General features: G+C 34.8%; 1 protein-coding gene across 1 annotated transcript; it reads left to right on the top strand.

Moving 5' to 3' along the window:
• Positions 1–1239: 1239 nt before the first annotated feature.
• On the top strand, positions 1240–17083 carry LOC135074984 (uncharacterized). Its single transcript, XM_063969355.1, has 4 exons — positions 1240–1379; positions 14824–14899; positions 15515–15589; positions 15879–17083. Exons 2-4 carry the CDS (start codon positions 14845–14847, stop codon positions 16394–16396), a joined length of 648 nt encoding a protein of 215 aa, XP_063825425.1. The 5' UTR covers positions 1240–1379; positions 14824–14844; the 3' UTR covers positions 16397–17083.
• Positions 17084–23357: the final 6274 nt, after the last annotated feature.

The raw sequence follows: 23357 nt of genomic DNA, 5'->3' as shown, positions 1-23357 counted from the left end.
TCATTTCAGGAAAGTTACCTACATAAATATATTATACTCAGCGGCTTCTAACCCAACAAAAATGGATTACTTAACGGTACAAACATCACACAGCTTGATGGAAACACCGCGACGAAACCTGCATGTTAAACAGAAGTGCTCGAATATTCATATTAAAATCTTGAGACTCGCAACGCAATAAAATATTTTATCACGAAACTTGCGAAGGCTTGCGTAGGCGGGAAAGCTTTGGGTAAAAACGTGATGAAATGCATTTTGGATTATGTTTGGGTGATATTTTTTAAAGTTTTTAATCACAGGGGTCGTTGAAAAAAGCTACTGGTAGAAAATTAACCATTAATCACGTGCAACAGGACATGTTAACCATAAAGCCATAACACTTTCCATTAAACGATCACTTTATGGAAATTGAACATCTTGATGATAATAAAATAAATGTGATGAATAAAAATGATGTAAACGAAAAGTCTCGAATGATTTTAATTTAGTGAAATGTAGACACAATTTAAAACGAGATTGTGGTCAAATACCTGTCCATAGTCTAGTCGATTTTATTTTTCAATTTAGTCAGTATTTCAGGTATTTACGAGTATATTGAATCCATACACGTTTCACTTTTGGAACTAGTTGCAATTTTATTCGCATTTTTATTGATGAGATCCCCCAATACAGTTGCGTGAAACATAAAATGGACAGAAATACTAAAGCAATCCACGAGAGACAGAATGAAACGTACATATAAAGCGGACAGCAAATCACATTCCATACAAAAGTCCGGGACTGACAGCTTCACCTATACAAACAAAAAGGGAAGAGGGATGAATAAAAATTCGATACATTTTCATTCCCATCCCAACATAATTTATGAATGACGTCCGCATTATGGAAGGTATCTGCAGCAGAAAAGGTTAATTAACTCTGAAATAAATGCGCTAGCCAATTTCTATACCAGCCTTTAAGGCCGTTTGATTGAAAAGGCTACCTTGCAGACATGAAATACACACTACAAGTGAATAGCCTAGCTTATGCTTTGGCCGGAATCGGCTTCTACTATCTGACAACTTTCTCCCCATTCAGTATACATCGCTGGTAAGATTCACTGTAGTCGGTTTTTCTTGTGACTTCAGCCAGCGGTGGATTGCGACAGTTTCGTTGTAGTCGTCGAATAGGGGTTGTCTATATGGTTGGGAACTTGGTATTGGCCAGTTCATGGATTCGGGTAGTAGCGATCGAGACGCGGACAGGGAGCTACGTGCGTTCGGTTTGAGAATAATACTCGTAATAAAGTTTTGTGAACTCGTAGTTCTTTGAGACGGCACCATCGACGCAAGTTTTTTGATTTGTTCGGGCTTGGAAGTGCTTCGTTATTGAAATCTAAGGTAGGTCAGATTTTTGGTTTCGTTACTTTCGTTGATTTTTTTTTCTGTCTCTAATTTCCGATTGGGGCTAAAAAACTCTGATGTGTTATACGACATGGATACGATTGCAAAAAGGAAATATTCGTTTAAAAAAAAAAATACAAAAAATTCAAAAGTTGGCAACGATTAATTTAATCACGTTATTTAGAAAAGAATTTTGGGAGAATTGAAAATAATGGATAAATAATAAGTAAAATAATAAAATGAATGACTTTCAAAAATGTAACATACAATAATATTTTTTTGCTAACTAGAGGGACAGTAAAATATATTTTCATTTTAAAGTAAAACAAAGTTGCTTTTGGATCAACTTTTCATCTCTCACAAAAACCGTAATTACTTCAACTGTGAGATAAATCTTTGTAGGTACACGGAATTTAAAATGTGTCATCATGCTGTAATTAAAATGTGCCACAAAGAGAACTTCATGTTTACAAATCATTAAAATGTTCGTGGGTCTTTATCTGTAACTGGAACTGTCTTTTAAGTTTTATTTTATTAATTTAGGTAACGTTATAAGGTAAACATTTTATGGATGCTTGAAAAACCTGAAAATGAAAACGGAATAATTTCTGGAATAAATTATAAAGTTGCTTTAAAGATGATTGTTGCATACAACTAAAGGGAATAGACGTCACGTAACTGAACATTATTTGCGCAAACAAACTGTTTTAAATACTGTAGTGTTGGAGAAGAAATGTGTACTTAATGAAAATTTAATAATTTTATTGTATTTAAGCATTTATGGCGTTGAATCGACCTTTTCTTGAATTAACTATTTCTTTGAATCTCGTTAAGACTCATCAGGACGTTATATTAGGTTTCCGCTCAATTATAGTTAGGTATAGAGATTAGCGTAAGATTAAAAAAATCCATAAACAAATACAAATGATAATCAAATTGAAAGACTAAGGCTGGGTTGCACCATCTTTCTTTGACTGTAACAAACGTCAAAAATCTGTCAAACTCCAAAGAAAAATCACCGATTATCGTTATAGTTACGGTCAAAGTTTGGTGGTGCAACTCAGCCTAAATAATCCACGGTTCTAATAAACTCTCGGCGCGGTTCATACATCAAGTGTAAGTTCTAATAAACTCGGTTCATACAGCAAGTGATCAACATTATTGTAAGATGATTTCAAGCCACCAAGTCCCTAGGCTCAACGAATACCGCCCTAAGACCTCAGCTTTAAAGGCTCAAGGGGAACCTCAATAAGGGTGTCCCAAAAAAGAGGCCTTACGTGTAAGCTTCTTTCTATACAACTTGTCGTGTCTAATAATAATGAGACTGTCTTTGTAACTTGAAAGGTTTCAATTGTAACACAAAGACAATTGTAACTGTCAAAGTCAAAACTTCTATTCAGTACTAGTTTGGTACTAGCGGCCGCCCGCAACTATGTTCGCGTGTACCCCGTTTTACACCCTCAGGTGTGGAGTTTCATAAAATCTGTTCTTAGCGGATGTCTACATGCTATAAGGAACCTACCTGCCAAATTTCATTTTTGTAGGTAAATAGTTTCTGAGATTTTGTGATTAAACAATGAGTGGTATTTTGCTTTTACGAGTACGTATACGAGATGTATGTACAGTGTACACAGATTTAGGCCATTTCGAGGGCGCTTAATTTAATACACGTCCCAATATTACAGCTAGCCCTACCACCACATCGGGACAATGTAATAATATGGGCTAGTGCTGAGAAGAAGTGGCGGAAGAAACTTATGCCCGTTTTCACCATCAATCCCTAATATTTAAGTGCCCCCTATGTAAACAAAATTCCATAGGGGTCACTTAAAAATTAGGAATTGATGGTGAAAACAGGCACTAGTCTCCTTTGTCAATTTGAATCTATGTATTTTCTTAGCTCAAACTTCAAAGTCTGATTTAATTACGTTACTAGTATCACAGTCTTTGAATCCGTATACATGAGGTTGTATACTTTGATCTGTTAGACCATTATCTGTTTTCAATTAGTCTAATTAACCCTGATGGCATTGAACCTGCTGGGATCTAATTAAATTTGACTCTGAACATGTTATTGCTTTATAGACATTAGTGGAAATATACATGGAGTAATAACATTACAACAGATACTGTAGTATTGGTTTGATTTCTCTACAGAATTAGAATAAAGTAGGCAGCTAATTTAGCTAAACTCTGTAGCATGTAGTACCTTTGAAGATGTAATACCTAAGTGCTTTATGTAAAAAAATAAACATACTCTAATAAATGCCTAATTTATAGTATTAATATTATTCTGATGTATAAAAAATATTGTTGTAAAGTTTCATCAAAATCCGTTCTGAAGTTTTTTCGTGAAAGAGTAATAAACATCCTCACAAACAGTCACATTTTTTTACATACTCGTCTTTTTAAGTAGGAAATATTAACGTATTTTAAAATTACTTATCAATATTCTAAAAACCTCGAAATCCATTTTGTTACGAACCGTAGTTTGCTATCTGACCTTACCCTTAGTTTAATTGCGTGCTGACGTCATACTACAATCTAAAGCTTCACTGTCGACAAAAATATCTTTAGAGACTGCTACGTAGGTATTTTCGTAGCCCTTCCTTTACTACGTCGTAGTTACTACGACTTTTTCCCAAACATTTCTATTTATTTTTGCAAACTAAGTTCCGTAAACGTTTACGACGTAAGATAAGATACAACGATTTATTCTCATCGACTTCTTATAGCTATTTCCGTATACAGTGTGTACTTAAATATATATTTAAAAAATTAACCCCCCCCCCATTCCAAGAGGAGGGGTGTGGGCCCACATATAGGGGCATTTTTGTCGATAAAATTGACATCACAACCTATCCCAAACACACTGTATAGTGTAATATCGTTTTGAAAATAACCGATAAAATACCGAAACATAACCATTTATCTCATTCGATCATCTCAAAAATGAAGTCCAAGCAAATTAATATTCAATAATATAGTTTATCGCTATCTTTTATAGGCCGGAATATCGTTTTTGACTCATTATTTTTTCCATAGCTACGGATGAGTGACGGCTTGAACTGAAAGTGCTTGAAACTGTCGGATACCTTCGGGCACGCCGGATTAAGGGTTCTCGTGCAACGTCAATTAGTGCTCGGCATATTTTTAAACATTACCCTCGGCTCTTGACGGGATGGATATTGTTTAGGGTTTTTTATCTGCGTTCTTTTGTTTCAGAAATATTTTCTGGGAATATCACACAGTTCAAGTTATAGTACAATCTAGTTTGTCTGTATGAACGAAGTTACTAACAGTGGACAGTACCTACATCATACTATACTTATTACGATATCATCAGATAACAAATAATTAATAAATAATTAAGTACAAATTATCATAAGTTTTTAATAGCCTACTTATACATAACATTTCCCTTCCCTTACACCAAAATAGTTTCTTAGTTCGGTTTACTTGAAAAGAAACTCGATCTTTTCAATTCTATACAGCTAAAGATTCTTGCTCATCTTCTACTTAGTTTACATCGCATTAATAAGATGAAAATATGATAAGTTTCCGAGCAGTATGTTAATAAAGGTATTCATAATACCTCAAGCTTCTAAATCTAAAGGATAAAATAGCTTTCCCCACCATTCTTTATCCAAACCCCCCTTGTTTGAATAGCTGTTAAGGGATATTCAAATTAACGCTAAGTCAAAATTAGGCAACAAATCTCTAATCTGAATTGACAAGGGTGGGCCGAGCGATAAAATCTTTGACTTTCCTTCGTTACTTAGCTGTATAGAATTTACTAGCATTAGCGTTTATCTACGAGGCCTCTTGAACGAGATTGGGTCTCTAAGAGCGTTTACGGAGCGAGTCTAATGCTGAATTAGGCTCCTATATAAACTGAAGACGTGCATAATTGAAGAGGATCAATCCACGCAAAATGATAATGAAATGGAATTTGGTCACGAATTATTAAGCGTGTTTATTTTGGTTATAGGCTCTCTCTGGATAGGATTATCTCCAGGATAGCGTTGTCATGATAATGTTTGTGTACGTAGCGCGCTTAATTAACGTAATGTGATATACGCGTTTAATCAGGTGTATGTTTGGACAATATTGTTTTTGTTTATTCAGCCAACGACGATACATTACAAATGAGAATGATGTCTTAGATAAACAGCCGGGTAATTAATATTTTGACAAAATATTATGTGTCTATTACAGTGATTTATAGTAGAAAACATAGAGACTTAAAGAAAGGAAAAGTCGGGGTCATCACCCATGCTTTTACATTGTATTTGACGAAATAATAACAAGACACAAAGTAACTTCATAATTTTAATCATATTATTAATTTCATTAACATAAAAAACTATCAATGTAAAAAGAAGTTTCATGTTAGACCATCTAATGTAAAATCCAAAATCATATAATGTTTTCCTGTACATTTAGTTCATCAAATAAATAAGTGATTATATAGAAATAAGTATTGTTTTTCTAGGTATGTACCTACCATTCAAAGAGAGTTCTTATTCCTTTAAGAATATCTTCGAACTTTCGACTCTATAAAGCTGTCTCGCAGTCGAGCGTGCACAATAGAGTGCGTTAATAAAATGCATTGTTTTACTAAACAATACCTACTTTGCGCAGTGCTTTGAAGTATAGTTCTGCAATATGCGCCAAAGCTGAAGTAGTTCGCGTTAAAACCGAAGTTCATCTTAATAAATAAATAAAGAATTTTAAATTTTTCTCTATTTTATTACAATTTAATTAAAATTAATGTAAGTTTAATTAACCTGATTTTTTGTTACATTTTCATGCATTAATGTCTCTGTCAGGTTCAATTAATTTTGCAGAGATTTTGGTATGAAATCAAGTATTATGTAGAGAACATGAATGGATAGCATAGCTTGTACTGATAGGTCTTTTTACTTTGAGAGATATTATTAGACATTATTCATATTTTGATGAACTTTCAGAATAAGATACTAATGCCTGTTTTCACCATCAATCCCTAATTTTTAAGTGACGCCTATGGTAACACTTAGCGGGCATTTTGTTTTCATAGGGGTCACTTAAAAGTTAGGGATCGGTGGTGAAATGGGCATAAGGCTGGAAAGATGGTACAACATCTTATTGTAACTTTGAAAAACGTCAAAAAGCTGTCAAACTTCATACAAAAAGCACCGGTTGTCGTTAATGTTACGGTTAAAATGAGGTGGTGCAACTCAGCCTAATTATTATTATAACTGCCAGGAGACGAGCTAGTGTTACTTTTAGCTCCACCACTATGTAACTTGAGCTAGGTATTATAATAGCTAACTAACAATGTGAGCCAAGTTAGTGCACGGGCAAGGTATTGTGAACACTCTATTCATGCTAAAATTGCATTCCTAATTAAGGTGGAATATACGGGTTCTCGAACGGATATCAAACTCTTGGCAAGTAAGCGTAACGTAGCCCAATTGCCCGATGGACCGATGACTTCAAGATAATAAGGGATATTTTTAATAAATATTGAAAAGACAATAGCACATCAAGACACTGTGCTTACGTAGTTGTAATAAGTTTTATTTGCAACGTAACGTAACATAGCTCAACGTAACATACTTGGTGGACCGATGACCTGAAGATACTGGCAACAACTTGATGAAAAAAGCAGGAGATTCTGCTTAGGGCTTCCATTTTGTAGTGGACTGCCATAGAATGAAATGACGATGTTAATTTAAAGTGTAAAATGTGTCCAGTGAAAACACACCCTAACCGAGCAAATCATTTTAGGCCAAAAACCTCTGAGAGAAATGTACAATTTAAATGGGAATCAAGAAGAATATTTTCCCTCGGAACGGGTGTGCACAGATGCAAAATATTTACAAACATTAGAAAGAAGGCACATTTTAATATCTGAGCCGCCAACCAAAAATGCGGGAACAAATTAAAAAGTCACCACGGCTCAACTTCTGCCGGGGTCGAGGGATTTTTTATAAATCTAATTTTAACTGACGCCCGCTGGTCATAACTTCCAGGAAAACGAGAAATTTAATTAGAAAAAAAAATGTCTTGAATTGTCGTGCCAGGAAAAGGGTTGATTATTTAGTTCCCTCGAAGCTTGTATCGTGTGGGCTGTAACAAACGGGGTCACAAGGCAATGTCAGATTTTATGAGCCCCATAGCGTTTGAAATAGTCCAATCAAACCGACTGCGTAAATCTAATCTAGGTAGGTAGGTACTTGAAAAACTTACTCCCTTACAAACGTTTACCCTCAAAATGGCTTTAGTCTGTGAACTTCTACCAGGTTTTTCTATTACTATGCTCAACTTTATCGATTATATTAAGTTCTTCAAAACGTACTAAATATAAGATAGACTATGTTGCTTTGCATCCTTAAATACATAGCATGGATATCAATATCACAGTAGCCCTTCAAACCCCGTGAGACCAAATAGATAATATCAATTGTTACGCGGTCATAATGACCGCTTGTCGCATAAGACCATGTAATATTTGAAGTTGAAGCCCTTGAAGCTAACTGTTTATTTGTGGTAGGTATACCAAGTATTTTTATCTTTGTTGTCGTCAGCAAACGACCTCCATTATGATAATGATGAAAACTTCTTGCGCTGTGTCATTATTTTAAAAAGCCACCCATATTTTTAGCTGGCCCAAAAATAATCTAATTTACGAGTATCGCTCATTCTTTCTTCGTTTTTGTTTGAAAAGAAATCTTCTTGGTCTTGATAATTAATTGAATAAATGTTTAGTGTTCCAAAATTATACTTTGCTTCGTCTTCGAGATTAGAATACTTGTAGTAGCACGTATTGTGTGGCCATTCATACGCTATAGTTGAGAGATAAATAAAAATATAATGAAAAAAATATTATGTGCAAGCTGTACTTTTCGTATGGCAACATCGGGATCGCCATTTTCATTCGCGTTCAAGTGCTCGGCCGTTCACTACGTCTCACTATTTCTTTTTGTTTAAACCGTCAAGTTACTATCCAAAAGTTGTTTAAAAATGCCTAAACGCAAGAACAAGGATTGTGATAGTGATGATTACATTCTACGGAAGATAAAAAAGCTAGAAAAGAAGTTGAAAAGACGTACTCGAAAGAGGTCTTCGAGTGTAACTTCTGAGGATTCAAATCTAGCGTTGTCATTACAAGAAGGTATTTATACTGTTACTATTTCTAATATAATACATAGTTCTCGTATGTGTACAATATGTATGTGTTGAGCGCACTTCGGTCGAGAGTGCAGCCTTCACAATAAAAATACTTGAGGGTAGTTTATAAGACTATCGCCTTGTATTATGTTATTTTACAATTAAAATAAGCGTTGAGTTCATCTTATGAGGATGATACCTTCGCAACTTTTTATTGAGTACAGGTCATGAGCCTGTGACCTACTTTACGAGCGCATAGTATTTTTTTTGTCTAAGTACGTACTATTGCTCTCTTTTTTAGACACCCACCATGAAGAATCTGCGGAGTGTACTATCGAAAATGAACACATTATTGATGATGGAAATAACACAACTGAGTTATCTCCTACGGGAATCCAAGATTCCACGTTACAGATCACACAACCTGACCTTTTAAGCACGGACCCTAATCTACCTACGACATCGACAGCATCATCAGAACCTGCCATTGTCTTGGATGAAAGCATTATGGAACTATTAGGTGAAACTCCTTCCAAAAATAAAACCTATGGGCCGGCCATACAAGCTGAACTCGCCGTTCGTTGGGAACATATTGCCACTACGGGCCTTTCTAAAGATATGAAAAAGGATCTACTTGAAAAACACCATCTACCGGAAAACTGTTTGAAGATTGGCGCCCCAAGTTTAAATCCCGAAGTAAAAGCTGCATTATCCGATAATCTGGTTAAAAAAGACAAGGTTATCGAATCGAAACAAAACCAACAAGCAACTGCAATATCTTGTATTAGTCAGGCCTTGACGAAAATATTCGCAAGTCAAACCAAGGATGCTGAGGTTATTAAGTTACTGATCGATGGGATTAGGCTCCTATGCGATTCTAAATATGTCGAGTCTATGGCTCGTCGAAGTTTCGTAACTTCTACCATAAAAAAGGATATTAAGGACCACTTATATACCACGGATATCGACAGTTTTCTATTTGGGGAAAAGCTATCGGACACTCTAAGATCTGCAAAAGCAATAAATAAATCTGGAGCTGAAATGAAGACTTCAGCACCGAGCCAGCCTAGACCTGCAAACTATACACAAAATAAACCCGGTCAACAACGTTTTTTAAACTCAAAGCCTCCGCTTCCGTTTACGAGGCAGGCGGGAGTAAGGAGGTCAACACCTGCGACGCAGCAACCTCGCCGATACCAAGCTCCTCATCCGACGCAAGCGCCCCCGCCGAGCGCGGCCTCCGGGCACCAGCGGACGCCGCTAGCGCCGCCGCAGCGCTCGCGCGGGCAGACTCAGACACGCCGGTAGACGAGGTACGTCATACCGCCGGCAGATTGTCTTATTTTCACGAAAGATGGCGCTTACTTACTAATGATAGTTTAATATTATCGTGGATCAAAGAAGGGTATAAAATACCTTTTCTTACGATTCCTAAACAGGATTTTATTCCATTACCAAAAAATTATTCCCATGACGAACTGATTGATTTTCAATTTGCTATAGATGAACTTATAGAATCGGGCGCGATATCTGAATGTACATCATGTGAATTACAATATATATCAAGTATTTTCTTAATTTCTAAACCTAATGGGAAAAAACGTTTTATATTAAATCTAAAATCATTAAACAAATTTATACCGACCAATCACTTTAAAATGGAAGATCTAAGAACTACGATAAAATTAATTTCAAAAAATTCATTTTTATGTACAATTGATTTAAAGGATGCCTACTTCAAAAAGTTTCTCCGTTTTACATTTAATGAAAAATTGTATGAATTCAATGTGCTTCCGTTCGGGCTAAATACAGCACCGTTAGTTTTTACCAAATTGATGAAGCCTGTGATATATTTACTAAGATCTCTAGGATATATCTCATCAATATACTTAGATGATCTATGTCTAATAGCTGATTCATTTAAAAACTGTGAGCAAAATGTTAGGCAAACAGTATCCATTCTAGAATCACTGGGTTTTATTATAAACTATGAAAAAAGTGTATTGACACCTAGTAATACGTGTAAATACTTGGGGTTCATAATCGATACGCACAATTTTCACATTGCTCTCACACCGGAAAAAAGGATTTTAATAAAACAAGAAGTATCAAACTACTTAAAACTGAAAAGATGTACTATACGTCAATTCGCTCGATTAGCTGGTCTCCTCGCCTCATCTTGCCCCGCAATTCAATATGGCTGGTTATACACCAAAAATATAGAACGCTGCAAATATTTAGCCTTAGAAAAAACTGAAAATTATGATAGCTTTATGACAATTCCCGAATATTTATTTGATGATCTTAAATGGTGGCAAACGAATATCGTAAGTTCTGTTAATCCAATAAGGGACGATTATTATACCTTGGAAATTTTTACTGATGCCAGCAAAACAGGGTGGGGGGCAGCATGTGGCAAGGAAACAGCTAATGGTCAATGGAACAAGGACGAAAGAAATATGCACATAAACTTTTTAGAAATTTTGGCTGCATATTTTGGTTTATTAGTTTTTGCACAAAAACTTAAAGATTGTCAAATACTTCTTCGCATCGACAATACTACCGCCATTTCATATATTAACAAAATGGGCGGTATACGTTTTCCACATCTTACAAGCGTTACAAGGAAACTTTGGAAATGGTGCGAAGAAAGGAATATCTATGTTTATGCATCTTATATTAGTTCACAAGACAACGAAGTTGCTGATGTGGAGTCACGGCGATCACATCCTGATACCGAGTGGGAGCTAAACAACGATGCCTTCTGCAAAATTGAGAAACACTTCGGAAAACCAGATATCGATTTATTTGCAACGAGATTAAACACTAAATGTAAACAGTATGTCTCTTGGCACAGAGACCCTGGGGCGCTAGCAATTAACGCTTTTACTATAAATTGGAGTCAATTAAATTTTTATGCTTTTCCACCAATATCAGTAATCTTAAAAACGATACGAAAAATTATCACAGATAATGCAGAAGGCATAGTTGTTGTTCCCCTTTGGCCCACTCAACCGTGGTTCCCTATATTTAAAAGCTTATGTAGTGACACGCTTACTCTCGGAATTAATTCTAACGTTTTGTTATCTGTTCCTAACAGACAACTGCACCACAAAGTCACCTTAATAGCCGGGAAATTATCCGCTCGGCACTTTCAAGAAGAAGCATTCCAGCAAGTGCCCTAGACATAATGTGTGCTTCATTGTCAGAGAGCACAACAAAACAATATGGCGTTGCTTTCAAAAAATGGTTTAATTTTTGTAAATTACATAATATTGATACATTCGCAGCATCAGTGCCACAAGTTATATTTTTTTTGACAGAAATGTTTAATACAGGTGTTCAATACGGTTCGCTAAACAGCTATAGATCTGCATTATCTTTAATTATTAGCACAAAAATAGGAACTGATGACCGAATAACTCGATTGTTTAAGGGTTTTTATCGTTTACGTCCACCAATGCCCAAATATGATATAACCTGGAATCCAACGACTGTTTTGAATTTTCTTGAAAATTGGTACCCACATGATGAAATTAGCATAGAATTATTAACTAAAAAAGTTGTAACCTTACTAGCACTTGTTACTGCACACCGTGTACAAACTTTAAGTAAAATAAAAGTTCAAAACATTGAGGTCATTCCAGATGAAAAAATAATTATAAAAATAACAGATTTGATAAAAACTTCACGACCTCGTACTACTCAACCACTTTTAGTAGGTATTACCCTTTTTTCAGGAAAATCAAAAAATTTGCCCTGCAACTACATTACTCGATTATAAAAACAGAACTCATTGCCTTAGAAACAATGATCAGTTATTTATCAGCTTCAAAAGTCCATATAACGCTGTATGTTCACAATCAATCAGTCGTTGGATTAAGGAAGTTTTACAAAAAAGTGGCATCGACACAAATATTTTTACTGCCCACTCAACCAGACATGCGTCAACATCCACCGCTCACAATTGCGGCGTTAGTATCGATGTCATAAGAAGAACCGCTGGTTGGTCTGATTCATCTAACGTATTTGCCAGATTTTACCATAAATCGATAATTACTGATAATAGTAATGATTTTGCCATATCAATTTTAAATCAAAATGATTTGTCATAATTCAATAGGTGTTATTATCATATAAAGTTTAAATGATTAAATAACAATGCTTATTTATGTTATAATCTGTTAATGCTGAAATATCTAACTTTTGTTTAATATTTTAAATATTTATTACAAGAATTTGTTTGTGTTATTATTTTTTTTTGTAATTATCCAAATAATAATAAACTATCTTATACATCTTGGTTTTTCTTAACTCTAAAGATCTACAAGTATTCTAATCTCGAAGACGAAGCAAAGTATAATTAATGATTAAACGAACTTACCTTAAGTGATGTTCTATCATAATTATACGAAGGCTTCGTCTGAAGAGATTAGCTCCCTCCCAACCCCTTTATCCCACTGCACTAAGAAAAACCAATCATACTGTGAACTAAATGAAAATGGCGATCCCGATGTTGCCATACGAAAAGTACAGCTTGCACATAATATTTTTTTCATTATATTTTTATTTATCTCTCAACTATAGCGTATGAATGGCCACACAATACGTGCTACTACAAGTATTCTAATCTCTTCAGACGAAGCCTTCGTATAATTATGATAGAACATCACTTAAGGTAAGTTCGTTTAATCATTAATATTATGTACAATTATGTGATGGGAAAATAGCTGATATCATACAGTGAGATCATACTTTCAAAAATATTACATAAATTCAGAATGTAAATATCAAATGTCAAATCAAATTACTTAACGTTTGGAATGGATAAAAGGGCGAAAACTTGCGTGTCTTTGTTTAAATGTCAATAGGTACCTATAGCACAGCCTATAGCTACATGAAGAACAACATCCTTTTATGAATGAACCTAAGCTACACATCGTGTAGCCGCAATTTCTTTATATACGTAAAAAAAAACATTTTTAACCCATTTTTTAAAAAGGGCATAATTTTATACAGTGGCCGTGCCGCTTTACTAATTACGCATAATTAAGAGGGATCCGACGCTCTACCAAATACTTTGAATGTTTCATCTTTTTAAAAATGTTTGAGAAAGTAAATATTCCAATGTTTGAAGAGGCTAGGGGGTGACAAAAGGGTACCTATATTTTACTTTTGTATTTTCAAATTTTGTATTAATCTAGATTATCCTACTTTTTACTTTTGTGTTTTTTAGTTTCACATTTTTGTATAAGTCTAGGTTATCCATTATTCAAAAATAATGGCCATATTACATCCATCAACTTCAACGAATTATAAAAATGTAACGAATATTGACTAAAGGATTAAAAAATCCATTAAGCCAGGAATTTATAATACAGAAAAAATAATCGGATATTTTCCAATGTTTGAAGAGGCTAGGGGGTGACAAAAGGGTACCTATATTTTACTTTTGTATTTTCAAATTTTGTATTTTTCTAGATTATCCTACTTTTTACTTTTGTGTTTTTTAGTTTCACATTTTTGTATAAGTCTAGGTTATCCATTATTCAAAAATAATGGCCATATTACATCCATCAACTTCAACGAATTATAAAAATGTAACGAATATTGACTAAAGGATTAAAAAATCCATTAAGCCAGGAATTTATAATACAGAAAAAATAATCGGATATTTTCCATTTGGTAAAATAAAGTAAGGTCATGAATATACGAGTAAGACTGTTTGCTACATAATGGAAACTACTTTCATGTGTTTTAATGGAATATTTCGTCGCTCACTTACTATTCTATATTAACTTAAGAGACGTAAATAATGTACAATGTCGTATATTTGTACCTACAGACGACAGCACAACAAGCAAAAAAGCGTGGCTATAGATGACCTCTAGACTTGAGTTTCCACGTGGAATGTTTGACGTGGGTGATAAAGAACTACTACATTTATAAAATGTATTGTCAAGTGACAATATTGCGAAATAACTTATTCTTTGTCAGGTGACAATACTTAGTTTACTTATTGTAAATAACTTTTTCTATCTAATTTCAATCTTGGACCTTACGAGGTTATTTTGTTGTGCTATACAGAAAATAACAGAGCACATTATTTGGGATTTTTAGAGCATAAACTCCCTGATTACTTTAAACAAGAAATAAGATTAGTACCTACTATTCTTCTATGTAGGAGCTCAAACTCTGTTTCCAGGAACTTTCTAATAGCCGTAACTGCGGCGTTAGCAGGTGTATCTCTAGAATTTGTAACCAATCAGTTTAATTGTTACAGATCCGATCGGGCCGGGCACTTATGGCGAATAGCTTCGTCCAAACTTGCTGCTTGATAGTACTTACAATATTTGTAGGTAAGTAAAAGTTGAGTTTTACAGTATTAGATCTAGCCTTGGAGTGGCCTATGTCTAGATTACACACTCGTAAGTTATGGACAATTAGATTGTGAAAAATAATAATAGATATAGATGGAAGAATACTTTAGAACTAGCGGTTAACTTTTGGTAAAATTTACCGAAAGTTGTCATGGCCACTCCAAGGCTTTAAGAATATTAAACTACAGTCACTGTGCCATATAATTGACAAATTAATTGATAGAATTTGCGTGGGGAAGCTTTTTTCAATTTCAATGTTGGTCTCAGATACAAGTTACTTACCCCATTCCTCCGACGAAATTTCAAGCCACCAAACCAGACGCATAAAACTATACCCTATTGATTAGTACCATTAGGACATGATCTCAGTCTATTTGTTAAAAATCTTTCTTATTATCGTGGAAGGAGATTTCTTCTAATCGAAGTCAGCCTTTTATTACTACTTTCGGTCACAGATTAGGGAAGGCAATGATCAATTTTCCTTGGAACATTTATTATCTATTAATCAAGATATCCCGTGTACTCTTACAAAGGACCTATTCATTGGAAATTATTATCGGATTAAACGAGAATATAACGTTAATTTGTTTCCAGAACGCGGCGATGGACGGTGGAAGAAAAAGGACGGCAATCTCCAACATGATATCGAGATATTCAGGAAAATGGCAGGTAAGTTCCATTGTTATGGCATAACAAATGTTTTTGTAACTTCAAAATTTCATTTTTTCCTAGAGTAACGTACTCTTCTGGTTTTTATGATTATGCGAAAAATATTTACCAACAAAGTATTATGTTTCTCAGAAATGGCCTCTGTTTCACGTTAACATTTCCATGAAAACTATCGAAAAATGAAATTTCATTTTGTACAGGCACATAGTCTGTCAGGTCAGGTAATCCCAAAAAGAAAAACTTTTGCTAAAATAAAACAATCTTTTTTAAATATTACCTTTTCTTTCAGATAAAATCGAACATGAATTCGATGACGCGTACGACGAATACTCAAGCCAATGGTTAAAGGAGCAATTATTTAACAGTTTGCAACATAAATATAAAGAAAACTGGGTTAGAAAACCAAAAAACAACACAAACTTTGAAATTAAATCAAACAAACCATTTATTTCTTCTTTTAATAATAACGTTAAACATAAACATACAATTCATAATTATGTTGATGATGTAAAATCAAGCACTGATGTGACATCAGATGCAAATGATGCACTAAATTCTAAATTAGATAAAGTTGAAACTCGTAAGTGGCCTAAATTCGAAGATATTTTACTTGAAGTGGGCAAAAAGTACGATTGGAAAAACGACAGGTGGATAAAAGTGAAAGGGAAATTAAAAGATACAGACGATGTTAATAGTGATAACCAAATAGAATTCCATGAAAAACACAAGTTTCACTATAGGATTGTAAAGTTGAATAAAAGCAAAAGTAGGCGGAACGTCGTTGTGGCCGTATCGGCTGTAAGATAGACATCTGAGGATGGTAATGATGAAGTAAATGTAAAGAATCTATTTTTGGTAGACTCTGGGACCAATACTGGGGGAGCTAGAGGATAAAATAAACCCAATCAGGCCCATTGTACAAACGTTTGTAAAACCTACGCGCTTGAAAACTTCGGTTCATTTAAATACAGACACTTTAGATAAATGAGAATCTTAATTAATGTCTTAATTAGCCTTCTGATTCATTTACGCAAATGTTACAATGATGATTAGCTAACTTGGCAAGAAAATGTGAATAATAAAGGGTAATGTGTTCATAAATTATTTCAATTTCTTACCCAAATAATGAATTGTAATTATAACCATAATACGAGTATTTAGGTACCATAACAAATAGAAATATGTTATTATGTCTTCATATGAAAATTTCATATAAATATGAGAAAATATTGTATTGTTATGTTAGACACTTCATTCTAATAATATTGTTATTCTATTCCGATTTCTGATAAATTCATAAAGCTTTAGTTTCCACAATAATTGTAATGCTTTATTAATGGAACTGTGTATTATAACTCATGTTCAACTGTTTTTAAATAAATGTTTTTCTTTTGTTTCATAATATTCGAAGATAACTTTTTGTTTATTTCATAATAGTGGTAATTTTAACACAATACCGATACGTTTATTGTATTCCGGATACATTCTGTAGCACGTCATTCATGTTGAAGTATTCATGTTCCCAGATATTTCCGGTGGCAAATAAAATGTTTGAACTTAATATTTTGTTTCATTTCCTCCTCATAATAGTTATGGGTCGTAATAAAAAAAGTATGCGGGTAGATGAATTGGATTGATGTTGATATTAAATGTAATCTTGTTTATATTACTTCCACGCAAATTGTTATTTTGTGTTTAGGGAAGTTTGGTACCTACATTAAAATTAAATATTTGTAAGAAAACATGAATATTATTAATAAGCATCAGTATATTAATTTCAATTCAATGTATTAGACTCTACATTAAAGTAGATTTACTTTTATTAAAATCTACTATATTTTTTCTAGTGACAAATTCTTATAACGACAGCGCTCTTACAAATACTTCGAATATTCACCTCGTATAATGTACGACCGTAAACTCTGTCGAGTCTGTTTCAGTTCGTAGTTTGATATTGCTAGTATTCCGGCGCTATTCAATTTTCCTCTCAAAACAGTTTGGTCGGTTCAGTGTTACATAAGGCGATTTATTCACCGCATTTCTCGCGCTGCCAATTGCAGACTCTAGAACGGGTGTGAAATGATGCAGTAGAGCGGGAGATGACAGAAACAAAGTGTTACTTGCTCCGAATTTCGCGTTTACATTTATTTCTATCGGTTTTATACTCACAAACATTACTATGAGGACTCACAATGCGCGTGGACGCACAGGGTCCCAAAAACCTATTCATAGACAACTTGAGTGGCGGAGTGACACACACGAACCAATCACAGAGCCTCTGTTCAACGCTGTGCGTTCGACTTCGCATAGCGATGCATACGGATGTTACTCTACAAATTATTACTAGACAGCCTAAAAATGATATTAATAATATACAGGGTGTTAGGTAAATGGGTATTTGAGCCGACACTAACCCATGTTAACATGGGCATATAAATGGTATGATGAAGTCAGAAAATTGATAACTTCATTTTAATTATTTAAATTTTCATACAAATCGGATTTTATAAAATTTATTTTGTATTAAAATAAAAAAAATGATGATATCAAAAATTTCTGACTTCACCATACCATTTATATGCCCATGTTAACATGGGCAAGTGTCGGCTCATATACCCATTTACCTAACACCCTGTAGAGTTTGGAACACTGCAGCACTGATTATTATCTTTGTTTGAGTTGTTACTAAACGCCAGCCAGCCTTGCCCCTTTTCCCTATAAATAATTTCTTACATTTAAAATAGAACAACGAGATCGCTCTTAGCATGCATCTCACCTGATAGAAAGTGATGACCAGGCGACGAAGGTGAACTGGTAACTTACCTGCAACTGAAGAAACATAACAGTGCTGTTAACATTGTTGATATGGCAACAGAATTAGGTAAGATGTTTTTTGGAATAAAAAACATAATCGCCCCCTCAAAAACCTGGGGGTATTCAAACCATCTAAAATGATAATTGATACTTCAACACATTGTATTGTTCTTTGATTTATTAACAGATCCGACACAATTCTACGAGCTGTGCTGTTGTTTTAGTGCGTGGTCAAGTTTTTTAAAACTCAACTCAGAACACTCGGTAATAAAGTTTTAGAAATGTAGGTCACCATCTGTTTAACCTTTGAATAACGAATCATTGAGATTGTATCATTACAGATCTTGGTAAAGTATCGACTTAATGTACCGGATACCTCAGATAATTTTAATGTTGTATTCTTCAGATATAAATTTTAATATTATCTCAAGATCCCTAATTTGAATGTCTCTAGAGTTGAGAGTAAATAATCTTGTTTGCTTGCCTCCATTTAAATAATTCGACACAATCTTAAATTTGAATTTCATATTTAAAGATAGGTACTTATCTTTATATCTGGGCGAGGTATTTCGCGAAGTGTGCTTGGGAATGATAAATTATTATTACTTACGGCATTATGATAGATAGGGTCGTTAAGCCTCGGTATGGTAAAAAAACCAACGTGCTGATGACTGGAGCTCAAGCCTTAGGAAGATTTTGTTGAAGTACTGGACGTGCTTTTTGTCTGAAACTCGGTCATATTTTCACTGCAAATAAAAGATGTTTTTTAACATCTCAATCTAATGGGAACGTTAGATTAAGCCAAACATTAATAATTATGTAGTAGTCAATGTATGATTTTCCAGATGATGATCTGGAAAAATGGTGAATCCTTCGGTAGCAATTTTCACTTATTTCCAAATTTCCAGGTTTCGATAAACTTTCACGTACATCCTGTATCCTGGCACACTTAGGTAAATGGTAGGTTAAAGAATCAAAGTTCATAAATTGAAAAATATTTTACAGTAGTTTCTTGCATTCATAGTAAAGAAGGATCATCCTGAATAACTTAGGTAGGTACGTTCAAAAAAGCGCTTTATAAAAGCCAAAAAAAAATCTCACACAAAGAGGCAGCAGTCAATAAAGATCATATTCTTCTTTAAAATAACTCGCTCATTTCATGTAAATAATTACGAGGAAGTATTTTTTACACAACCAACTCAATTTGTCAATAAAATCGGGTCTCATAAACCCACAAAGACTGTTCCCCACATCCTAATTCTGCGGGCTGCCGCTTTGTTAACACGACCCCAAATGATACCCTCAAACAAGATTAATTTACATCAAATTCACAATAAACATCCCGCAAACCGTACGTATTAAAATTCAAAAAACGTGCGGAAAATGGAAACAGCCGGATTGAAATTAATTAAAACCACAGCTTTTGTAGACGTGACAATGCAATTTGAGACACGTTTTGACGTTGACGACGTTGTGGAGCAGTTTCGGAATTGGTTTTTAACTCAATACTCTGTGGTTTGGTTAGCTATTGAAAAATTAAAAATGATTGAATATAGTTTGTTAGCTTTGCTCTGAAGTTCAGCATTTGACATTAATATAGGTATCATGTAGGTATGTTAATAGGCCAGACAGTTTTTATAACGTGTAATGTAACGTAACTCTGGTTCTCCTACGGATCTCCTCATTTCTGATTCGATCACGCAGGAAAACTCCGAGCATAGCACGCTCCATCGCTCTTTGGGTGACCTTAAGCCTTCTTATGAGGCCCATAGTAAGCGACCACGTCTCAGATCCGTATACCATCACTGGCAACACACACTGGTCAAGACTTTTGACTTGAGACACTGCGGTATTTCGGGCGTGGGCAGGCCTCCCACTAGGTGGACCGACGATCTGGTGAAGGTCGCGGGAAGTGCCTGGATGCGAGCGGCGCAGGACCGGTCTTTGTAGAAACCCTTGGGGGCGGCCTTTGTCCAGCAGTGGACGTCTTTCCGTTAAAACGAACGAACGAACGAATGTAACGTATCTCCCAAAGCACATGGTTGGTTTTACAGTCAGTTACTTTAAACTTTGTAAGTCGTAACATACCTACTCGTAGAAGTGCTCAATAATGTAGTCAAGTAAGTTATAAAGTGTAAATTTTGTATTGTTGATCGAAGAAAAAACTAGAACCTATTAAAGGATGATGAGATTTTAGTGCTGGATCTGAAGTAATCAAGTCATTATCATCAAGAACATCAGCTAAGTGGGATCTCAAGATCTAATCTTTATCTAACTAGGATATCCAAGATACATCATTAGAAGAGCCAAGCTAAGAAAAGCAGCATAGCAAAAAGTTCTCCACCCGTAATATGACCGAGGGAAACGCAACGTAAGTAATCTTAGCACCTTCTTTGCCACGGTTTCATTAAGCCTGCCCTAAACACACATCGATCTCCCAAATAAGACGGCGGAGGGTCCAATAATTACGACGGTGAACACCTGCGTGGAAGCACAGTATAATGAAGAGCAGTGAGTATTCTACATTCTAGGTAGGTATTTATAGCCAAAGGGCTTGGAACTTAAATTGTTTACAATAAGCATCAAAATCATTTGAAGAATTTTCTTGATGCAAGTGCACCATACTTACTAGTAACTACGTACACAACGTAAAGTTAAAACTGTGATTGAAGAATTTTTACTATAAATAATTTTACTTGCTAGTAGTTGTCATGTCCTGTTGGAAAACTTAAAATGTTTTCATGTACTCGGAAAAACTATTCTGATTATACTTTGATTTCCGTCATTAAGTTATTATGTGTAACATTACTCGTACTTCAATTAATTTATTCAGTACGCACATGTACTTACGCAGCGTGCGAAAGTTACGTTATTGAAATTCGTAACATAATTATGGAGCTGAGAGTGGTTTCCTCTTTTAAATATTTAATTTTAGAAGATAGATATTAAGTTCTATCTTTGTTCCTTTTTGGGGTGACATTTCTCATGCTGAATTCACTACAATTTAATCATAATTCCTTTGTTGCCGAAGTCCTTTGCCAATAGGGTGAATGTGCAAACCTACTGCACTACTTTACACTGAAAGTACAGTCTGCTTAATTACTTCCTATGTCAACAGGGTTTTTTCAGCGGCCTTTGACACCCGATGTTAGCAGGTCTGATCTGTCAGCACACTCGAGTAAGCCTTACACAAACACGGCTATTTGCGTTCCGTGGTCCACCGAGACCTGAGTCAACAGTAATATCCTCATCGCTTTTGAGGCGGACACTTGTAAGATACACTGAAGGTGTGGACACAGGCTCTGTAACGGACGGTTAACTATGCCTGTTATGTAGATGCGTATGTAAATGATAAGGACACATACGCCCGCATTCACAAACATTACTATGAGGTCTCATAGTGCGCGTGGACGCACAGGATGACACACAAACCAATTACAGAGCTCTATTCAATACTGGGCGTTCGATTTGCTGCTTCACTTAAGCAAGCATCGTTTGTGAATACGGCCGATATTCACTATAGGAAGTTTGTTGTTGAGTCATTTTTATAGGGGAAAGTCGGGTATATTGGACCACTTGCTAAATTGAACCACCGTAATATTTCGCAGAATATTCTTTAAATAGCTGCAACGGCGACACTCAGCGATACATAACTAATTAGGTAGGTACATTGATAATTATAATCAGTCACAATTAATGTTTTTTTCGCTATTTGCGTTCCGTGGTCCACGGAGACCTGAGTCAACAGTAATATCCTCATCGCTTTTGAGGCGGACACTTGTAAGGTACACTGAAGGTGTGGACACAGGCTCTGTAACGGACGGTTAACTATGCCTGTTATGTAGATGCGTATGTAAATGCTAAGGTCACATACTCACTAGGTATAGAAAGTTTCTTGTTTAGGTGTCATTTTCATAAAGAATTTGTTAGACAAGGATCTCAAGATGCTATCTTTGACCTATTGTTTGTTCGAATCAAACAACTTCAGTGGGCAAATTCATCGTTTATTATCACAATCACATTGAGAATTAAATGGCACAACTTACAAAATTATTAATATTATAAATTATAAATAGGTACAGATGGCAAAATAAGTTCGACAAGAAGTTCGTCTTAGACGTCTGTTCTGTTCGACGGTGCACAACCGAATGTCTGCGCCACGGTCTCGCTGCTATCAAGTGCTCTCCCCTCCCAGCCACAACTACGTCATCGGTGGGGCACTAACAGCGAGATTGTGGCGCCACAATCAAATTAAATACTTTTAAATTAATTTACACTTTTTTACATTATTTTACACAAATAGTTAAACGATAATTTATCAAATATAATATTTATCACAAATAATCATAATGTCAGTAATGATTTTAACAGCTCGGCCATCCGTTAAAAAGCAAGTCCTCTTGCTTATTGTCTTACGTAACATAATACTTCAGACAATTTAAGACAATCATCTATGTTAACAACAAATAAGTAAATAAAACACATGAAATTAAGATAATCATCCATATAAACAACAAATAAGTAGTTAAAACACATGATATTAATACAATAGTCTATGTAAACAACAAATAAGTAGCTAAAATGCATGAAGTTAAGAATCATCTGTGTAAACAACAAATAATAATATGAAGTCAAGACAATCATCTATGTAAAGGACAAATGTTAATAATATTAATAAAATATTTCGTCCATTTGCGACGACACTGTGATATATCAAAAACAGTGGTTTTCCAGAAAACGACTTTTTAACTTTTGAATGACCATAACTCTTAAAAGAAGGTTAGGATTACCTAATTGTGTATGAAACGTTTAAAGATTAACTATTAATAAAGGACAATGGGCAAAATGGTACCCGGCTCCAATAGATATGTGTCTAGTATCGTTTGAAAGGTCTTACCAAGATGAACAACTTTTACTATGACCACCAGCCTCAGATCTGGTTGTGTACGAAGAT

The sequence above is a fragment of the Ostrinia nubilalis genome, chromosome 9, assembly GCF_963855985.1.
Source record: "Ostrinia nubilalis chromosome 9, ilOstNubi1.1, whole genome shotgun sequence".
NCBI lineage: Eukaryota > Metazoa > Arthropoda > Insecta > Lepidoptera > Crambidae > Ostrinia > Ostrinia nubilalis.
This window is presented reverse-complemented; position numbering and strand designations above follow the sequence as displayed.

Coding starts and splice junctions, on each gene's coding strand:
- LOC135074984 (XM_063969355.1), top strand. CDS start 14,845: ATGGCGAATAGCTTCGTCCAAACTTGCTGCTTGATAGTACTTACAATA. Junction 14,900..15,514: donor AGTACTTACAATATTTGTAG/GTAAGTAAAAGT, acceptor ATTTGTTTCCAG/AACGCGGCGATGGACGGTGG. Junction 15,590..15,878: donor GATATTCAGGAAAATGGCAG/GTAAGTTCCATT, acceptor CTTTTCTTTCAG/ATAAAATCGAACATGAATTC.